Raw genomic sequence first — 21,283 nt, forward strand, 5'->3', positions numbered from 1 at the left:
ACCTTCAGGGCTGTCTGCCAGAAAGGGTTTATTTTAACCCAAACCATAATCATATCCTAACATCAACAAACTAGGAGATTTCTGAAGGAAAACATCTCCTGTGTGCGTTCAATTTCTGTAACCAGTGTAGCATGAAAGCATGGTGGAATTAGCATGCTAGCTAGCTAACAAGCAAGCCACCAATGACTTAGATTTAACAATTTAATGATTCATCCACACACTCAAATAGCAAATAGTTATCGCCAGATGAGTGAAAACTTTGTTTGGATAATTTTCGGTAACCAGTTTAGCATGAGAGCTCCCCCGGAATTAGCAAGCTAGCTGTGTCGCCAGCTGCTAAATTAGTAAAATTTGACAACTTCATCCATCTTTACATACATTCTATGCTCTTGTCACAGCATAGGAAAGCACATTTGCTATAGCCAGATTTTTCGCCAATCACAGCACAGTAGTACTAGTCAATTACAGCACAATAGAGCATGAGCAGACGAAACACCCTTGGGAAAATAAATAAATAAATAAGGCGTATATCTAAAATGGCTACAGCTTACGACCCAATTGATTTCAAATGTGTGTGTATTTTTGTCAATATTGAACATTAAAATCACAAGTTGACAACAACATGACATGACAGGGTGTTAACATTGCTACTTTGAGGTGAACATTAATTAAAAACATGACAATAAGAGCCACAATGACAACAACAATGCTTTGGATTAGTGAAAAAGTAAAAAAAAAATCACAATCTTGAGTCGAGTGATTATGGACATACACTCAGTGCAGAAATTTGTAAACAAAATATACACTTACATACTGTACCTTGTACTCTAAATCTACAGTGGAAATCTTTTTTGTTTTGGTTATACTCATTCATTTTCAGTCTTATTTCATTGGCATATTTTTTATATAATCCATTTAATTTATCTACGTATATTTACAGAACTTATTATTTTTTTCCCATATTTTTCCGAGAGCAGTGTCATAGGCTTTAAAACTAAAAAGTTTATCTAGTAAACATGTTGCTAACTCAACAACTCTCCTCAAAGTGCAAGACTGTGATGAGAGAAAGTGCATGAGTCCTGCCAGCGAATCGCTCCACAACTCTGCTCTGCCAGCGTTAAGACCACGGTCATCTTACTGTTATATGTATTCACACATCGAACCATGCTGATTGAGCAAGCAAACATCAAAAACCTTTCACTTCAAATAACGTAACGGGATTCCAGCAAGACAATAACATGTTGACTGCATAACATGTTAAGCAAAGCAAAGTGGACTCAGTGAATCCTCATTAAAGCTACAGACAGCAGTGTGGTTATATGTTCTGAAGACAGTAAGTGCATTTTAATCAGATAAACACTCGCCTCTTCACTCACACTTCCATTGGCTGGACACGAGGTGGTGGGTCTAAATCTGGTTCTTGGCAAGTAATCTGCCACTGGAAGAAAACAACCAAATGTATCAAGGCTTCCACTTCAGACCAGATGGTACGGTATGATTTTTCTTAAAAACATGTATAATAGACAGTTTATCCACAGGTATTATTTTTTGCAAAAGTTCTCATTAATAACAATCCCGTTATAAAATCATGTGTCACTTTCTGGACTTCCTGATGAGATTTGGGCTCCAAAGCCTTGTCAACATTAAGATGTGTTGCAACATTTGGATTTCTGGGACATCTTATAAGCCACCAGTGAGTCAGTTTTTACTTCCTGTTCCAAAATCTTGCCAAGCAATACTATTTCAATCCCCTCCCATCTTGCCAACTAGATTGTACTCGTTGCTTAGCGACACTGGCTTATTCAACATTCAATCAAGGAGATTTTGAACTTGCTGTGCCCTGCAAAGCACAGTTAACTACATGAGTACTAAAATAGAACAAATAAGATGAGTTTATCCGCCTTTGAAAGTGTTGTGTTAAGATATAATTGCATTTATTGTCCAACTTTTTTTTAAAGACCCTGAAAACCTTTTTTCTCAATCTGTTTCTTATAACGAGAGATGTGATCCTACATGAGCACAACATTTTCTGTCAAAGTTGGAACATTTTCTATTATTTTCCATGACAAATCTATTTTCTATGTCAGTGCTCTTCTTGTGGTTTTGAAATATTTGAATGAAGATAAAACAGTTGTTTGGTCTTAACTTTATGTTGTCAGTCAAATCTGATCAAACCACTCACACGCTGAGTTTAACGTTTAAAGTCTTATTAAATAAAACCTAAGACACTCCCCCCCCAAAACTTTAATTGTTGCCTTTTAAATCACTAATATTTACCATTTTCAGGAGCATTAAAAACGTTTTTTAATCTTTCTTGGCAGTTTTGAAGTGGGAGGCTATGAGTTGGTGGCACACTGCTGTGTGTGGCTTTATGTCACCTGACAGTCTTCCTCTAGTGAAAACAGTATGCAGCAACATGACACATCTGGGTCACAAAAGCCGTACATTTACTTCCTCAGGCTTAACGTTGCACACACAAATGGCAGTTCCACTTGCTAAACACACACACACACATACATTTTCAAAACACACCTGGAGCGAAAATCATTTTCACACCAAACAAGAGAACATCACAATCCAGATTCTTTATGCATGCAGCCTGTGAACAAACCATTGTCCTGGTTTACTAAGCTTTTGTTACAGACACAGAGGTGTTTTTGCAGAGTGTAAATATTGAGCTACATGAAGCCTTTTAGCCTGACAAGTACAAATTTAGACACTCACACGAGAGATTCAGGCTCATATGAATACCTTCACTCTCTGATAAGAGTTAAGACTTGAAGCTGACATCATTTAACAGTGGATTCGTCCTGGTTTCATTGTTCCTGCCTGCATATCTGCTTGGGAAATAGCTCCTGCTGACAAATCCTAAGTTAATACATGTGGTTAGAAGTTGCAGTTGAGGCATGTGAACTGTCCCATGGCTCATGATTCTCTATTGTGTAGAGTGCAGTCTTGTGTGAATTAATATTTACAGTACCACAGAAAACAACTAGAGGAAGAGAGACACAGGCTTGGCACTGCTTCAGTATAATCACATAGACACAGACTGCAGAGTCTGTACAACCGTAATGAAGTGTAAATGTGTGGGGATTGTGTTTGTGTGTGTGTGTTTCATGTGTTGCGCTCTGGCTGTCCTCCTCTTCCTCCTCCTCCTCCTCACTGTGTGGGGGAGCAGTCGTCTAAATCCAGAAGCTCCTTGACCAGTCTCTCTCCGAACTGCGCTCGGCTGTAGCGTTTGACCGCGTAGGCGTCAGACATCTTGTAGAGGATGTACGCGTTGTTGATGGCAATGCTGATGCTCAGCCAGAACACCTGCTGCCAGGTCTTGTTGGGCTTATGGAAGATAAAGTACCTGTCAGAGGAAAATATGGACTTATTCCAGGGTTTTTATACAGGGATGTTCTATCAAACGAATGAATAAGAGGGTGACTTTGATGTTTTTCAACCTGGACACTATTTTTCCCCTGGGTTGTGTCTAAGTGACAAATGGGGACAACAATTTTGGAAATTGGTCGAGTATTGAGGGAGATTGCTGGTAACAGCTGCCTGGAAATGAGCTGCAATCCCAAGAGCAATTCCAAACATTTTTCTTTACCTTTTTGCTCGATCCAGTCTGTTTATTACTGTGTCTGACCAAGTCTCACAGAAGTATCGTTTTGAAATCTCGTGATAGGTGACTTGTTGCCAGAGACAACGGTAGATACGAGAGTGAGAGTTGGAGAGAGGAGTGCCAGGAAGAGTTTGTTGTGTTGGAGTACAGAAAGCGTTGCTTAATGTTATCTTAAAGATTTACATTTTCATGGCTGAATGTTTAGCTGACAATGTGGAGAAAGCAGGTTAAAGGTCACACGGTAATTGTATCTTCTTGAGCCAAAATGCTGTGTTGTACATACTTGCTGTACTTGTCGTCATATTTGCAGATGTAGCTGAGATGCGCCGCAAAGGCCTCAACAGCCAAGGGACATGGGATCTCCCCACTTTTCCTCTTGATGATGATACCTGCACAAACATAAAAAGAACATATCAGAAAAATGAGAGTGAGAGACATTCAGCAGAGATAAACAAATTTTCTCCAGATGAGGTGGTCACCTGGCCAACAACCAGAAAAGAGAGAGGAAAAGGAGCGCTCCTTGACACGAGGGAGGCTTCCCAGGTGCGCCTTGTTGCCATTTATAATTTAGCAGGCTTCTTCATTCTTTGCCACTTGCAGGGCTGCTTTGTTAATTAGTGTTTTTCACAGCAAACACTCAGACTGGAGATGAACAGGTGACATTATCGACTGCTTCGTTGCATTTAAGTACCAGTGAGCTGTGACCGTGAGTCAGCATGCACAATATCCTTAAACAGATACATGGAAATGGAAATGCAGCCAATATTAATGTTAGCAGTTACATGTGTGTAACTAAAATCCTTTCCTACATGACTGTCAGTCTTTGCTTCAGATTCTTAACCAAGAAAAACATCTCAGCTGTTCTTGGATCAGTATCTCCCTAACTGTCTGGCAAAATCACTTCATGAGTAGATTTGGACAAGAAATACATGATGCAGTTTCAGACTACAATAACTAGTTAAAATAGCCGTGAACTAAATCCAGACTCTTGTCATATAAAACGCTTGTTAATTGGTCTGTTTGTATCTGACTTTTGAGATTTTTTTAAGTCAACACTGATTTAATCATATAACAATCACTAATCATGATATAGTTTTTTTTAAATGATAATAAGAACAAAATGTTGTGGCTATTTCTGGGATTGGCACCTCATTTCGTTACCCTTTTTTTTAGAGAGAAAAACACTTGCAACCAAACAAGCACACGCACACCTAGGAGAAAGAAAAATCAATATGGGATAATAACAGTTTAACTGATCTGGCACTTTGCTTCCACATTCTTCAAAGAGATCAAACACACTGCAGCCCTTCAACCGAGTTTAAACCTAACAAAACAGTTTCAAGGAGAGTGGATTATGCTTTGAGAGGAGGGGAATATCATGATCCTGCCACCTCCTGGAAATGGATTAACATGGATTAGAAGCTATCATTGATTTTTCCTGACACAAATGCTTAACGATTTGCCAATTTCACCTGATGCTTACATCCAGAAACGACAGTAGAGCTAATTTAATTTAAAATGCCAGATTCATGGCAAGACTTTTCAAAATTCATGGCACATGTGTGGTTTTCTACAGTTATAAACGCACGCATTTTCTGCAGCAGTGCATATTATATGCACCGTCTCCTGTACTAAAATTCTTCAAATGTTTATGATTCAACAAGACAAATCTACTTTCATAGTTTTAGTTCTGGCTGCATCAGCAGCGTTTACCTTGTTTTGTTGGAGAATAACCGTTGGTGAGGAACCTGAAGTGTCCCTTGTTGTACCAGCTGATCAGTGACATGCTGCCTTTCATCATTACTCTTGATTGGCCGCGCTGCGCTGGCGTGGCACCGCAGACCAGCATGTTTTGTGGTAAGCTTGTACAGTCGCTCTTCCTGGTGCTCAGCAGGCCACAACAGTAGATATCTGTAGACGGTATAATAAGAAAGACATGTTGGCATTTGTATGAATACATCTGAAACAAAAAGACATCCTACGAGTATATATACTGTATGAAGAAATACACTGTATAGGCACTTATTTACAATAGGTTAAATACCAGATGAAGATTATATAATTTGCACATTAATTAAGTATAATTATTATTTGCAGCACTAGAAACATGAATAGTATTAAGATTTTTATCTTGAGCTGAAATAATTAGTCGATTTATTAACCAGTTGATTGACAGAGAAATAATAAACTATTATTTAAAAAAAATGTTTATAATCGTTAGTTGCAGCCCCAGTTCCATCCATGCCTGCAGTAACTCCTAAGCATTTATTGTGCTTTTCATGCATTCTGCTTCTGAGCTGAACCAAAACTCACAGAACAAAATACTGTTTATCTCTCTCACAGCTGTCCCACTTATGCCATTTCTGTCGTTCCGCTCATCCTATTTCTTTATTTCTTACATGGATGAGCAGCGGCAAAACTATTATGTGGCTGAGTGCTGCTGATTTGTTAATGTTCTCAATTTGGCGAATGATTTCTATCTGTGTAATACATGTGTGTATGTGTGTGCGTGTCCATAGTAAGTTCTGCAGAGGTAATTAACTCTGCTAATTAATCCAGTATGATAAATTTGCGAGAAAAAAATGTCAGACAATGCCTATACGAGTGTTCAGAACTGATTTATTTTTTCGGCTGAATGCTTCGTGGTAGCTTCGTCCCGTTAGGATGACAGAATATTGATCATATCTCTGTTTTTTCTTTACTCAGCTCTATTGTTAAGTGAAAGAGCATTTGTGGTAATGGGAATGTAAAAACTTTTCAATTTCCAGGTTGTGCTGATGATATCATCAAAAAAGCTTGATCTGTTCTGCTGAATATTTGTTCGCTGTTCTCTTGTTTTCTTCACTGATTTGCAAAATTTGAGCCTTTTATGGCACGAGGACATTGTCCGACATATTTGCTATTATTATGAAAGAAGAAAGCAGGTCACTGAAGACAATTGAGATATGACTCACATTAACCACCACAGAATTATATGCGTTCATAATAAAGTATGCCTTTGGTATAATGAGCATGAAAATCAGAGCTCTGCGAAAACGTACTTCAAAGATGGATTATCAGCATGAAATGTCACAATTTTTTCCAAAGCTATTTTATGCAGATCAACTTCTGATAACTGATCACATAAGATGATAATGAGAATATGGGGTATTTGTAAACTATAACAGAAAAAGTTTTTGGATAAAAAAATTGTCATCGTCAATTGTTATAGTAAATGGTGTTTCTTTCAAGTCGCTACTTCACCTATTGATTTTTTTGAGCCGTGACCGGGCTAAACACTCCCAGCTGAAACCTCCATGATTTATTGTGCAGGTCAAAAGACAATTAACAGTCTATTGCAGAGCATGGTGGGGCTGTTATGGTCGATGTTGGTTGAACATCCATCTTAACAAGTCACTTAGCGTAAGATTTAGTTGTCAAGATGTAGAAGAAAACTTTGGGCCAAAATTAATAATTTCTACAACGTCAAGCTTTTTCTTTAAGACATTTTATCTCTTTTTATAAACATTTAAGTCCTTAAAGAGAAAAAAGGGCAAGACACAGAGACGAATACAAGAACAATTCACCAGCCTATGTTTTCTTTAACATATGACAGAGACATGATTCGGCCATATGGTTAACAATGTTTTTTCGGGGTGTAAGGACACATGAAGAAAATAAAATGAATCATTCTAGCTGCACACTCTAGTGCTGTGAAGTCTCATTACAAGGTGAAATGCAACAGATTGTCTTCCTCTCTGTGCTGTTTAGCCTGGAGACGCTTTTGTCACAGCTTAAAACAAATAAAGAAATAAAAAATGCAAAGAGGGAAGGAGACGAGATGATGAGAGAGACAACAATCTGCACACCAAAGCAGGAAAGGGAAAGAGAAGTTTTTTTTATTACGGCAGCATGATGGAGACAGACCAACAGATTCAATATCTACTGTGCAACTTGTTTGTGTACCTTGCTTGCTGAATTCGGTGAAGAGGCTGAGGCTCGTGATGGACGGGCCGGTGAAGATGATGGTGTTCTTGCCGGAGATGTTCTGGCAGAGCTGCTTGGCCACGAGGCTGTGGAGCTGAGGCTTGTTCTTCAAGGTGGCCAGGCCATCTGTGCCCTCCTTCAGATGGACTGAGATCTGCAGAAAGAGAACAGGACAGATTTATTTCAGTTCTAATACCATTTTATTCTCCTATATGTTAAAAAAATCCTACCTCAGCTATATAAGTCCTGACACTTTGCCAGGCTGCAGATTTTGTCTATTTGAACATGTCGACGATTTCACTTTTCCTAAAGTCTGACCAGTAAAGGCTTCAAATTTGTCCCGAGGTGACACTAGAGAACAGGACATGGAGTAGCTGAAATTAGAACTGGACTCATGAATGCATTTGAGAGGTTTCATAGTAATTACATTTATGGAAATATATAAATATATAAAATATACTGACATTTTCGTTTAAGGCATCAAACATCAACTGCAACATAATTTGTGTTTGCACAGGGACTATTGAGACATGTCATTGCTTCTTTCTTTCTCTCCCCTCATTTCCTTTGATCTTTTTACTGTTTAAACTCTCATAAAAGCATTAAAGCCCCCCCTAAAATACAGTAAAATAATGACATTTGGGCTGATGTTGGTGCAAAAATATAGCTCATAAAGTGTCCAAAACTAAATGAATTAATCCTGTTGAGCAGATGAATGTGATCGGTAACTGCCATGGTAATCTGCTAAATAAATTTTGATAAGTCAGGCCCTAATTTTTGAAAATGTCCCAAAATGTTTTAGGAGCACCCACTGGGTCGATGAATATGAATATTTCATGACAATCTGGCCAGATGCTGTTGAGATATGTTGCTCTGGATCAAGGCAGACTGAGCTACCTCTTAGTTCAATACACTCGTACATGACGCCCTTGAAGTCTCAGTAGAATCATGAATGAGAGCTTGGCTTCCTAGGAAAGCCATTATGAAATACGTACAAACAGAAACGTACACCCACAAACAGGCCTGTTTCCTTCTTGCACTTATATTCCTGCTGTTGTTCACAAGCTGAACGTCATTAGCCTGATTAGCCAGCATCTACGTCAGGCCTTTAGCTATTACGCTAAGTGGTCAGTACGTGCCTCTGTGTGTGTTCTTGTTTGTGTATCCCTGTGTGGTGCACTGGCTAATGGAAATCTCATTGATTCACTCCATTAACTTGTTTTATTTCTCAGATTTTTTTCCTTCCCTCGGCACAATTCATTTAAAGAGAGAAGATCTGAGTGCAGACACACATCAGTGGACTGGTAAAGACTGAGTGACTGCCAAATGGCAGCAGTCGGTGTGAATGCTAATACTTATTTGTTAAACAGATTGGATAATGGGATATGACTGAGAAGCTTATTGCGCACAACTCGTTTTACACTGGATATTGTTGTTTACAAGAAAAATTATGAATGTATGGTGTTTTTTTTTATTCGATTTAGAGCCATGATAACAAAAAAAGAGAGTAAACAGGCAAATTAAAATTCTAATAGTGGTTGGTCCTCTCTCCACTAATGTTATTCTGGACTACAGCCAGGCTACACATTGAGTAGGCTGCAGCTTAGTCTTGTGCCCGAGATCTATCTATTTTTGAATTCTCTACAGTGACAAAACATTTCTTTATAATGTGGTATAATTGCATTGCTGTAAATTGTACCAGATTTCTCCAAAAGGCTAAGTTTGTCATTGGACGGGTCCTTCTCAAACAGGTACAAGAAAATGCTTGCATGCTTTACTGACATTCTTGTTTTACTGTTTCTGATGTCATGTCAGGAAGGAGGTTTCCTCCTTCTCGTGTCACCAATTTAACAATACACAACAACCATTGTAACTTCTTGCAGGTAAGGTTTTGAATGTTTTCTCCTCTGTCAGGTTGGTCATGTTTGTCAGTCCTCCTGCAGTCCCTGTCCTCAGTCAAATAGTGGTGTTACATAAGAAGTAATTCGCAGTAAGAGAAAGGTTGTTAGTGAGCAGCAGCTCGGCTTGCCTGATATTAGAGCCAGCAGTATATTCAAATCTAAAACTACCTCAAAAGAAAAATCTGATAGCCAGTTTCTTTTGCCCAGAAGGTATTTCTCATTTCAAGGTTAGTTTGCATTTTATTCTTGTAAAGCCCATAAATGTGATTGTATTCTTTGTAGTGCCAGAAAGTAATTGGCAGAATGCAACATGATGCAACAACGGCAACCTGAGATTGAGATTTAAAACTTGGTGAAGGTCAACGTCTCTGATGTTTTTAAGAGCTTTTTTTTATTAAGACCAAATACTTTTCTTGCATTTTTGATGTAAAATACTTGATTTCTGCCATGAAGTTTAAAAGTAGCAAATTAAAATCCCCTCAAAGCAAACCCACATACATGTCCTCTTTTCTCTCTTATCTTTTCACTATATCTTGCTTCCATTCAGAGTTCATATTATTTATGAAGTATTGTTTGCTGCTACCTGACAGATGAATCCGGTGGAGGTACACTGTCGTACCCAGAGGCTGAACTTCCTCTTCTTCCTCTTCCTCAGCTCTCTTTCCGTACAGGTGGTGATGAACACTGGATCCTCGTCTATCAATGGCTCATGAAGAACCTGCAAACACATCCGCAATGTAACTGTCCATGTGAGTTTTGTCTCGGTGGATTTTTATATAACAGTGTCACAAGTAAAGTACACAATGTGTTCCTGGAACAATAGCTGGCCTTGAGAAGGGAGATAAAAAAGTATTTGTGTGAGGCATAAGAGTGAGGTTGTGTATGATGTAACATCACAGCTCAGGGTAAGAGGGAGATAGCAGCATATAAAAGATCCTCACAATACTGCAGAGAGAAAAAAAACATTATTCTTGGCCGAAACCCACTCTAAACTGTGCAGAGCTGAAAAACCCTTCTTTTGCATTTTTATTTTATCACTTTCATCATTTATCTTCGTCTGTCCGTCTACATCTTTCCTTAACCACTAAAAATCTAAGTAAAGACAGCAAAGACAGCTTCAGACCATGAAAAATAAACTAAATAAAAGACATGACAGTAACTTTGTCCTGAATTTTGCCTGATGCAAGAAATTCAGTGAGCCTTGGGATAAAAAAACATCAAAGAAGCTGTTCTTCTTCATGGTGCAAATTGATCAAAATTCAAATAGGATGGAAAATAACTATATAAAAATATAATAGAGACACACAGTTTCAAACTATTTTCATGCTCTTATGATTCTTGACCTTTTAAACAAGTAGGTAAAGCTGAAACAATAAGTCAATTAATTGATTAGTTGACGGTCAGAAAATTAATCTGCGACCATTTTGGTAATCAAGTAATGTTAATTCAAGCAAAATAAAAAATAAACATATAATTTGTTCCAATTTCTCAAAATTGTAAAAAGCTGCTTTTCTTTGTTTCCCATGATAGTAAACTGAATGTCTTCATGTTTTGTTCACAAAAAGTCACATCAACCACTTGGTCATCAGTCAAACTGATGAAAATAATTAAAGAAATGTCAAAGTATTCTTGAAAAGTAGGGTGAACTTTGCCATCTGCCTCTGGTGCATTTATTATTTCCCTACTCTAATCACTGTCTCTACTAGTTGGGATCAGAATCAGATACTGAGGATGAATTTCTTAAAGGGGATTAAATAGTATTAAAAATGGACACACATTCACAAATCCAAACACACACACTAAAAGTCTGTAAACTAGCAGAACATTAAGGCATCTCACAAAACCAAATATTATCTAACCCTTCCTTGGACGATTACACGAGCTTGGTACATTTATCCATTAATATTTTCCAGAGATGCTTTCAACCACACACAACAAATATTTGCATTTCAAATGTTTCTGGGCTCTCCCTTCCTCCGGTGTCTTTCCCCGCCTCCTCCTCCTGCTCCATCATGATTTGACTAAGGCTGAAGTGAGCAATGACCAACAGCTCACTCCTGTTCCAGGACAAAGAGCAACAAGTCATTTCCAAGTCAAATGTTGAGTTATGGATTACACAAGTGGAAAATTAATGAGGCTATCTAGCCTCTGGATGGATGACATCACCCAAACCACAACGGCCTTTTAAGAAATATCTCACCCTGTAGCTGCCTCATTACCACAGCCGTAGATACTGCAGCACATTTCTCTTGGTGACCAGATATTTCTCTACATCTTATCGTAATAGTGGAAACTAGGTGGATACATTTGCACAGCAGTGGTTCAAATTAATCATTTGAACAGGTTCACTAATCCTGTATTGTACTAAGAAAGGAGGAGAATCAATCCATCCACTCATTTGCTGTCTTGTTCTGTGAGGACTGCGACAAATGCAAATAATCACAAAGCAGTGTCAACAGATCATCTCAGCAACTGCAAAACTGCCAAACTGACCCAGAAAATTTGAAGAGTTGCTGTCAAAAGGAGGTGACATAACATGCTAATATTCAGCAACGATGATGTTCACACGGCAGCGCTCATTCTCTCTCACACGGCTGTGGCGTAGTGGAGAGCAAGGTAGTTCTCCAATCAGAGGGTCGGTGGTTCGATACCCGGCTTCGGCAGTCGATGTGTCCTTGGGCAAGACACTTAACCCCAAGTTGCTCCCGAAGGCTTGCCATCGGTGTGGACTGGATGTTGCATGAATGTTAGTTAGAGTCTGATGGTGGCACCTTGCATGGTAGCCTGTCATCAGTGTGTGAATGGGTGAATGATATGTAATATACTACTGATTGTAAGTCGCTTTGGATAAAAGCGTCTGCTAAATGACTGTAATGTAATGTAATGTAACATACACACACAGAAAAACTCTGTGTGTGTGAATTAGGTTGAATACTGCTAAGTGGCAGATTAATCCAGGTCACACAGCCGCACATGTAGAAAAATATTATATATAGAAACAAAATGTTGACAAAACAGTTCCCTCCCTTTGTTCATTTCCCCTCATTTAAAAATAGAACTGAATTGATTTGATGATTGCAGAAATAATCAGCCACTATTTTCATTATAAAAATAGGTAATTTCAAAAAATCTGCCAAACCCTCTTGTTACAGCCTCTTGAATTTGAAAATGTGCTGTTTTTCTTCCATTATATCAAACTAAAAAATGTACAGTTTTGGACTGTAAACAACAGATGAATTAAACTCAAACCAGCTCAACTTCTGTGTCAGTCATTCAATGGCTAGATTACCTTTCCATTATCTGTGGAGCAACAGTTTCAGTATCTGCCACTCTCACTATCTGGGCCCACTCTCTGCCCCTGGCACAGAAAACCAACAGATAAAACAAACTGGCCTAGATACACATGCACTGCTAGCAACGCACCCACACATGCTGTCTGACAGCCGGTCTGCCCTCATTGCCTCAGTTTAGATGTTTTTAGAGCAAAGTGGATAGAGAGTACACTTTTTTGACCATAAAAATGACATGTGCTAAATGAGATGTGGACGTGATATGAGGAGGGAGGTTGCTGTTAAGAGCCTGTATTCCCAAATGCATCACAGCACTAACATCATCTTTCACAATGAACATGATGTCACAGCACTCATACTGCAGAAAAAGAAATCTAATCACCTACTTCCCAGAAATTATTAATTTGTGTCTGCAGAGGTGGCATCAGATCCCACAGGAATAGGGTTAGCCAACCCTGGTTATAACTAGAATGTCAATACCTCAGTTTATTTGTTGTGATTATGTAAGTACGTAAAGCTGATTGGGAAAAGTCCTTTAATGAAGTGGAGGCAATCTTATGTCCTGACTATTATGGCAACCATTTTCATGAGTAAGTGTTAAATAAAAATTTAATAACTTGGAACAATCAGGAGCAAATTACAATCTATGTTCTCTTTCACTCTACACTCTACTTTTGCTATTAATCACACACATTGTAACCCTGTTTTTCATTAGGAAGTAAACAAGGTTAGGTGAGGAGCACTTTATATTGTTGAACCAAAGCATAACACTGATATAGAAATGCTAATTTGATTTAACAGATACTACTTTGATCAGGTTGTTTAGTCACTCCTCCTTTCGAATCCGTAGTGCTGCTGTATATCTCCGGAAGAAAGTAAAGCAGGAGTTGAATAAACTCCAGCCCACCCAAAATAGTTGCAAGGCAGGTGCTCCACTGCCCCAGTTGCATAAAAGTGGCTCTAATGCATGTAGTGTGACTGAAAACAAGTTGAAATGTGACCACTGGAAGGAAAGTCTTGACTTGAAATATGACTGCATTACCCAAATACTTGCTGTGTAGATTGTTTTCAAACTGAGACTCCTTGCAAAAGCTATTGAAATGGTTTTCTCTACCTCAAGAGCAGATTTTCTTTAACTTTTGTATTTTACAAGCTAACTCCTTAGCTTCTGTAATACAAGTGCATGCTGTATCTTAAAGTGTAACCTACGCTTATAACCGTAAAAAAAACACGTTGCATCTATTATGTTTTATATTATATATATATTTTCCAAAATGTCTCTGAACATATTGTCTGCTGTTTGCTTACTGTCAAAGTTTAGAAGTCCACACTTCTACTGTGCATTATTAAGGAGAGATAATAAACTATGTGCTGTTAAGATATATAGGATACTTAAGGAGGACCCAGTCCACACCTGCGTCTGTGAAGGTCTGAAGGTGCAGCTGAACGACTGCTGCAGCGAGTCCAGGAAAGGTTGGATCTTGTACAGGCCCTGGTTGCTTCCCTGTGACGGCCGGAAAGCCACGATGTGGAAGTACTTGAGGATCTTTTCAAATCGCGCCTGGCTCATCTTCAAGGCGATGCTCCGGTTGCTGAAAAAGCCCGAGCTCCAGATGCTGAGCACGGACTCACAGCGGTGCACGCTGGTGGAGGTGACAAAGCCCAGGAAGGCCTTCATCTCCTGGGCCGTGACGGGACGCCAGCCTTCGTCTGAGCCAAAGCGTTCCTGGAACTTCTTAGCATACATGTTAGTCTGGGTGACCATGTTTTGGATGCAATTGTCTGGGACGAAGAGCTGGAAGAAGTCCAAGGCTGTGGCGGTGGCCGACATCTTCTGAGCAGGGCCTGAATCAGGACAGGAAGAGGAAAAAAGGATTATAATAGAGGAAGATAGACAGATTGACAGATAGAAAGTGTCCCATGTGGGCTTAATCAAAGTCACAACTGTCACTTAATCTCAGTTTTTAAACTTTGGCACCATGCCTTTAAATTTGATTGACTGAATAAAAGGAGTCTCTTTTGGCACTGTTAGACACAAAAACATTGGATTTTTTTGTTCTGCTGTCATGTTAAGGCTGTGTGGGATGCATACAAACTGTTTCTTGCTTTCATAAACTACACAGTCATCTCACAAGAAGAGAGGACAAGGAAGAAAAATCAGTAAGGTAGTCATGCATTAAATCGTCAGATGAACATATACATTCACATGAAATCGCTGTGCTTTTATTAATGAATCAGCCACAGAAGCCTTCGGTGTGAATGTCACAATCCCAGGGCAGCTGTTAGATCATTTACACAACATGACAGCCACCACACTGTGATCCCTGTCAAAGCGTGGCGTTTCTACGCTTGCCGAAGGTTTTCAGTGTCTCATTGCTTTAGTGTTATGGCAGATATTGAGTCAAAAATCTTGTTCTGATCTGATAGTCGGGTCAGAGGGAAGCCATGAATGAAAGGCGTCTGAAGTCAAAATGTCAGTAAAGCAACAGCTGATGAGAGATATGGTTGTTTAAACAGCACATTTGCCTTCTTTTTAAAACCAAAGAATGGATGCAACTAAACCTGTTGCACACACAAAGAGTATGCATGTAACATAGCAGGCCTTAAAGTCATGGACAAACAGTTGAAATAGTTTGCTTAAAGTACAAACAGTTAAATAGTACTCTGAAAATAAGATTAGTTACTAGCATTAAGATAGTAAAACATTTCCAGTACAGCTATTTTCCCTCTTTTATGAATTGTAATCCACCAGTTTACTGAGGGGAAAGTGACATTTACCTCCCATTTAAAACCTCTCTGTCTGTAAGCTTTTAGGTGCTGCATTGAGGCCACATAATCAATACACAATGCAGTGACTGGCACGATGTGGTTGTTCTAGTAAATTAAGGATTTTCTCTAAGGTTGTTGGATCCAGGAGAGGGGAATTTGGACTTTGCGCAGGAGAACTTTAGGCTGAATTGAACAACAAAATCTCATTATCTCTGAACAGAGTAGAACAAGGTTGTCAGTCTCTCTCTATCTTTTCTCCAGTCCTGAGTGGCTGCAACCACAATAATGAAGGACTTTTGTTTCAGTCTTTTAATACCGAGTTAAAGATAACATGCACAAGGCTTAAACCTGGAGTAGGACGAGAAGAGGGAAAAAAGACAAGCAGGCCTGCAGAGCTGATGCTTGCAGCCAAGACAGCAGAATTAGCCGCCGGCTATCTAATGGAATTTGCATTCCATTAGATTTGAAAGCTGAATGTAAAATCAAGCATTACTTTCTTAGAGCGAGCCATTCCTCCATAAAAAAACATCTGACATCCAGATGTAATGTCCACCGAGACAAAATGACTCACATCAGCTCATCCCAAGAGTAAGCCAAAAATACAGCTCCATGAAGAACTCATCATTTTTATGGATAATGGGATTGTCTCAATCTATTTCCTCCAACTGATCTACAGTCTAGTGTACATCATGCTGATGAAACTGGATCAAACATTTACATAATTCTTTCTTCAGACTACTAATGTTTCTTTGGAAGCTTTGATCAATTTCCCACCTCGCACATTACAGAACTCGACCAATGTTGCACCTACAGAGAGGAGTATAATCCCTCATGATTATCTGCTGTAGTATTTCTAATGACGAGGGACAAACATCTGTCTGGTAGAGCTTTTATAGCCATGGATTTAAGAATGAGAGATTACCATGTAGTTGGAGTGGATAAACCCTTCCTGTAGACAAAACATGATTTACGTTCGGTTTTTAGCGTAAATGACAGAAAGAGAACATGAGCTTGAGAACAAATTTCTGATTATTTTCTTATAGAAATGCCAGATTTGGCTGAGTAATATGCTGAAGAAAATACCACAATATCAATTGTAATTCATATTTAATGTCAGTATACAGTATATTATATCTAGAGTGTAGGGCAAATAACATCTAAAATGATCTGTGTTTTACTGAGCTACATTACACCAGAAACAAAGACAACTCATCTTGTTTACTGCTATGAATCATTTACTTTGACATCAATATTGTTTTCAATAGTCTTGCAATGTGATCATATCTGTCCAATTTTATTTAGTATTGTGCAGTACTGTAATTATTTGTGTACATTTTTCATGAAATAGCTTAACAAAACCATGAAATATTCTGGTGCACAGATGATTCAAATTAAGATTGTGAAAATTGGACTAATTTATTTATAATAATAATTATAACCATTACAATACAATTCCACTGTGTGTCAATAGACCACATAGAAACAATATATTATTACTATATATTATTATATAAGCATTTTTATGTGTCATACATAACATCTGTTTTTTTTTATATGATATCTTTCTTTATTCTATTTAATTTAATTTTGTATTTTGTCTCTGCATATTGTTGGTTAAGCAGTACATTTACCATACAGTAGCCTTCTTTGTATTCCAGTATAAATTCAAATTTCACTTTGAGTCTGTGTAGGTCTAGGTTTTTTCCAAATGGCTCTGCAATGGTAAGCAATGCAAACAGGACTGATGATCAGAAAACTGGCATATGGATAGTACCAGTAATCTATAAATAGCTCATAATTCCCCTCAACATCACGATAAAGTGGTTATATAATCTTCAATATATACGGATAATCATGAACTCGGTCATTTGCCTGAACCACTCTAGCTGCAGCGGAAACAGTCTCTCGCTGAAATAAAAACATCACCTATAACCACATTTTCACGCAAGCAAAAAACGCCGCTGTAACTGCACACAAACACAATTCAGTCTTTGAGAGTTTGTATGAGGTTGACTGGATGCTTTATGACGGTGGCTGATGATTTATGTACAGGGTGCAATGTCTCCAAGGAGAGGAGCTGTCACATCAGCAGTGTGTCTGTGTCAAAACCGTCCCAGTAGGACACAGAGACAGACAGAGAAATGGACAGGGAGACAGACGGGAAGGTGAGAAAAAGACAGTTGGGCAGAGAAATCCAGACATATCACAGAAATAGCTTATGACATTTCCACCACGGGCCGACTTAGTGGCTTTAGCAGATTCTCATCCCATGCCGTTAAAACCGGTGGAGAAAATGTGTCTAGATACGCTGATGCTCAGGACGCAGTCAATCTGCGATGTTCTTTCCTGATAAAATCAGCGTACACTCTCGGCCACTTGAGGTCTGAAGTGTGATTATGCTCCATTGCAGTCCTGCATCCATCCAGCCAGGACAGCTCTTAATCATCTCAACCCTGATGCAAGATGGCGGGGCCACACCCACACTGGCCGTGCTCGTGTAAACAGACAGTAAACGTAGCTTTACAAACCAGACCAGACTGTACAAAGCAGACACACCTGCTGACTCCCAGGCTTAGGTCAACAGAGCAAAAGAAAAACATCAAATAGAGCAGGAAAGAGCAGGATGTACAGGAAGTACAGCACTTCCAGTTCCTCTCACCACAGAACCTCTTATTGTTTCCAAGCTCAGCTCAGCTTGGTTTGGATTATTTTGGATAAGTGAAATAGGCACGACTGCATATCTGGGCCCTGTATCACAAAGTAAGATTAGTGAAGTTAGTTGGATTACTGGCTGGTAACCCATCAAATCTGGAACATGGAAAAACAGAGCTGCTCCGTATATAGTTTGGTGTCCAGTTTAGTAATCCAACTTTCTGGTACAGGCAAAGATTATTGGGTCTTATTGGGTCTTTCATTTGTCATTCTGAGGCAGTACATTTTTCTTTGGACATTAAAACGTATCTGTATCTGGCTGCTCATATGTGTGTTTCTTTGCTATGTGTGAGCAGCTTGGTCCATATCTGCTCCAGCCATATGCTGGTTCACCTCCCAGGGTGCCACAATGCATCATGTCACAGTGGAGACAGAACGGCATTGCTAGCCATCGCTGTTGCTTCAGCTGAGGCAGAAGATATGGAAGAGGAGGTCAAATCCAAACGAAGCCTCACAAACCTGGCTGCCTGATGCATGCTGTACTAAGCGATAGATAAATGGATAAAAAACAGACAGACTAACAGCTTTTCACTGTCACGATAGCAGCAACTTTTAAAAGGAGTGAGATCATGCTTTGGGGCATTTATCATACAAATTGAATGAGACAAAAAAAGACAGAGCAGTGTGGGTGCACAGTGCTGTTTAACTGTCACGATTCACACACACACACACACACACACACACACACACACACACACACACACACACACACACACACACACACACACACACACACACAGCATGACTCCCTGCCTTGCCCTACAACATGGCAGGGCAGGGCACACAGGACAGCATGTGCACAACAGCCCCAAGCGGTGAAGTATCAAAGGCCAAGCATTTGCCATTAACTTAACAGCAATTAATGATGCAGTGCTTTTCTCTGTCACTCACACACACACACACACACACACACACACACACACACACACACACACACACACACACACACACACACACACACACACACACACACACACACAAACGGAAATGAAAATGAAACAAGCATCCAGTTGTTTTAAAGCAATGGCCTTTTGTGTGCTGTTTTGGCACCAGAATGAGAGCCACAGAAATGGTCTGCACTAGTTCTGTGTGTCTCCATCCGTCCAACCACACACACACACACACACACACACACACACACACACACACACACACACACACACACACACACACACACACACACACATTCATTCATCCCCCCTTTGCACAAATGACCTTATTTATGCCGCCGTGCATCACGTCTCACCATATGTCTCCTTGAACGGCGGCACCGTGACATCCTGCAGCGTCTCCGTCCAGCCCTCCTCCTCTGCCTGACTACGGGACAGAGAGCCCGGAGGACCGGCTCCGGTGTTGCCGCTGACCCCACCTCCTGATCCCCCACGGTTCCCCTCCTTATCGGCCCTTTTTTTTGGTGGTGGTGGTGGTGCTGCTGCTGCTGCTGCTGCTGCTGCTGCTCCTCGGCTATATAGTTGTCGGAGTCGGAGTCTCCGGAGGTGCTGTAGAAGGGATTGTCGCTGCTGTCATCCCCGGACTCGCCGAACACATCATCGGATATCTGCAGGCTCTCGTACCGGGAACGGGCCGCTTCCAGGAGAGACAGCGCCTTCCGCCCGCACTCCGCCATCTCTCTCTCTCTCTTCCTCCCTTCTTTCTCACCCTCTAGTGGCGTGCAAGTGGTCACGATCTTGCAAATCTTGCAAGAACAGGGAGGTGTTTTTGCCCTCTACACCTTCCCCTGTCTTAGGTATGAATTATGATCCCTGCAGTGCCTGCCCTCCAGGCTGGGATGCGCAGCCCGGCGGTCAGTAGCGTGAGGATCCGAGGAGCGCTGTCCGCTTCAAGGGTACTGAAATATTTCCGCCCCCTTACTGCTCTGCCAAGAATAAGAGCTTGCAAAATTCTCGATAGCTGTGGCTTACAGCATCCGGGTTGAGAGACCAGTGATTTCTCCACAAAGAGAGAATATAGAGATAGTGGCTGCCTCCGCATCACCTGACACCACAGCCCTGCCCTGCCATCCAATAAGATGCTTTTTTCTCATCCGATCTAAGAGAGGAGAGGCTGGTGGGGAGCTGCTGGAGATCAAATGTGGAAAAAAAAGTACCATGATTAATGATATTATAGTACAAGACTAAAATGTTAAACACACAAAAGGATAATATGAAAGGATATAAGTGATATAGTCACTTATATATAGTCATCTAAAAAAAACAAACCAATATGATAAAATATATAGTTATGCCATATGATTTTACACCCTTACACACAATAAAAAAACGCCTTCCACACTAAACAAAAAACCCCACTACATGGTGCATTTAGTAGGCCTGCAGAGGGAGTTTCAGTTAGTCATGGAATTGCAAATGTTTATATTTTTAGTTCTATTTGATTGTTTTGTCATTTACATTTTCCAAGTCACAATGAACCTGTAATCCAACAGGGGCAAGGTCCTTAAAGTGGTTAGAAAAATCACATTTGAACATTCATGACAACAAATGGACCTATTGGCCAGATTGTTTTGTCAACTTTCCAAGAGCGAGAATGACGTTTCAATCTCCACCTTCCATATTGTTTGATATTTACTTTATTTTATTTTATTTTTCAGTTCAGTTGAGCTAAAAAGCCATTAAAGCACAGGATATGTTGCCAGAATTTGTTAATTGGCAGGGTTATTATCGAGCCTTTATTGCCCTGCAGGAGGCATTCATATTCCCACGTGTATTTAACATCATGTGCTGCTCGCCATAAACATTATCAAACATATTTTGTACATTACATTACATTACAGTCATTAAGCAGACGCTTTTATCCAAAGCGACTTACAATAAGTGTATTCAACATAGGTATTCAAGAGAACTACTAGTCATCTCTGTTCAGTGTCAAGACAGATGATCTTGATCACAAGGGGCACTTACATGTTAATCTTTCTTTCTTCTCTCTGTCTTAAAAATGCTGTGATCATTTAGAATCACAGAATTCTTGCACTGGGAATTTGCACTGAAGATTGACATAAATATTTTACCTTGTTC

The 21,283-nt window shown here is 39.7% G+C and overlaps 1 protein-coding gene across 1 annotated transcript; it reads right to left on the reverse strand.

Moving 5' to 3' along the window:
* Positions 1–2,596: 2,596 nt before the first annotated feature.
* Positions 2,597–19,878, reverse strand: pgbd5 (piggyBac transposable element derived 5). Its single transcript, XM_054600651.1, is given in 8 exon segments — positions 2,597–3,355; positions 3,897–4,002; positions 5,327–5,524; positions 7,559–7,733; positions 10,064–10,198; positions 14,185–14,615; positions 19,498–19,653; positions 19,656–19,878. Coding segments are annotated over 8 exon segments (1,620 nt in total). The 3' UTR covers positions 2,597–3,159.
* Between the last annotated feature and the right edge of the window lie 1,405 nt (positions 19,879–21,283).

Source organism: Anoplopoma fimbria, chromosome 6, assembly GCF_027596085.1.
Source record: "Anoplopoma fimbria isolate UVic2021 breed Golden Eagle Sablefish chromosome 6, Afim_UVic_2022, whole genome shotgun sequence".
Lineage (NCBI taxonomy): Eukaryota > Metazoa > Chordata > Actinopteri > Perciformes > Anoplopomatidae > Anoplopoma > Anoplopoma fimbria.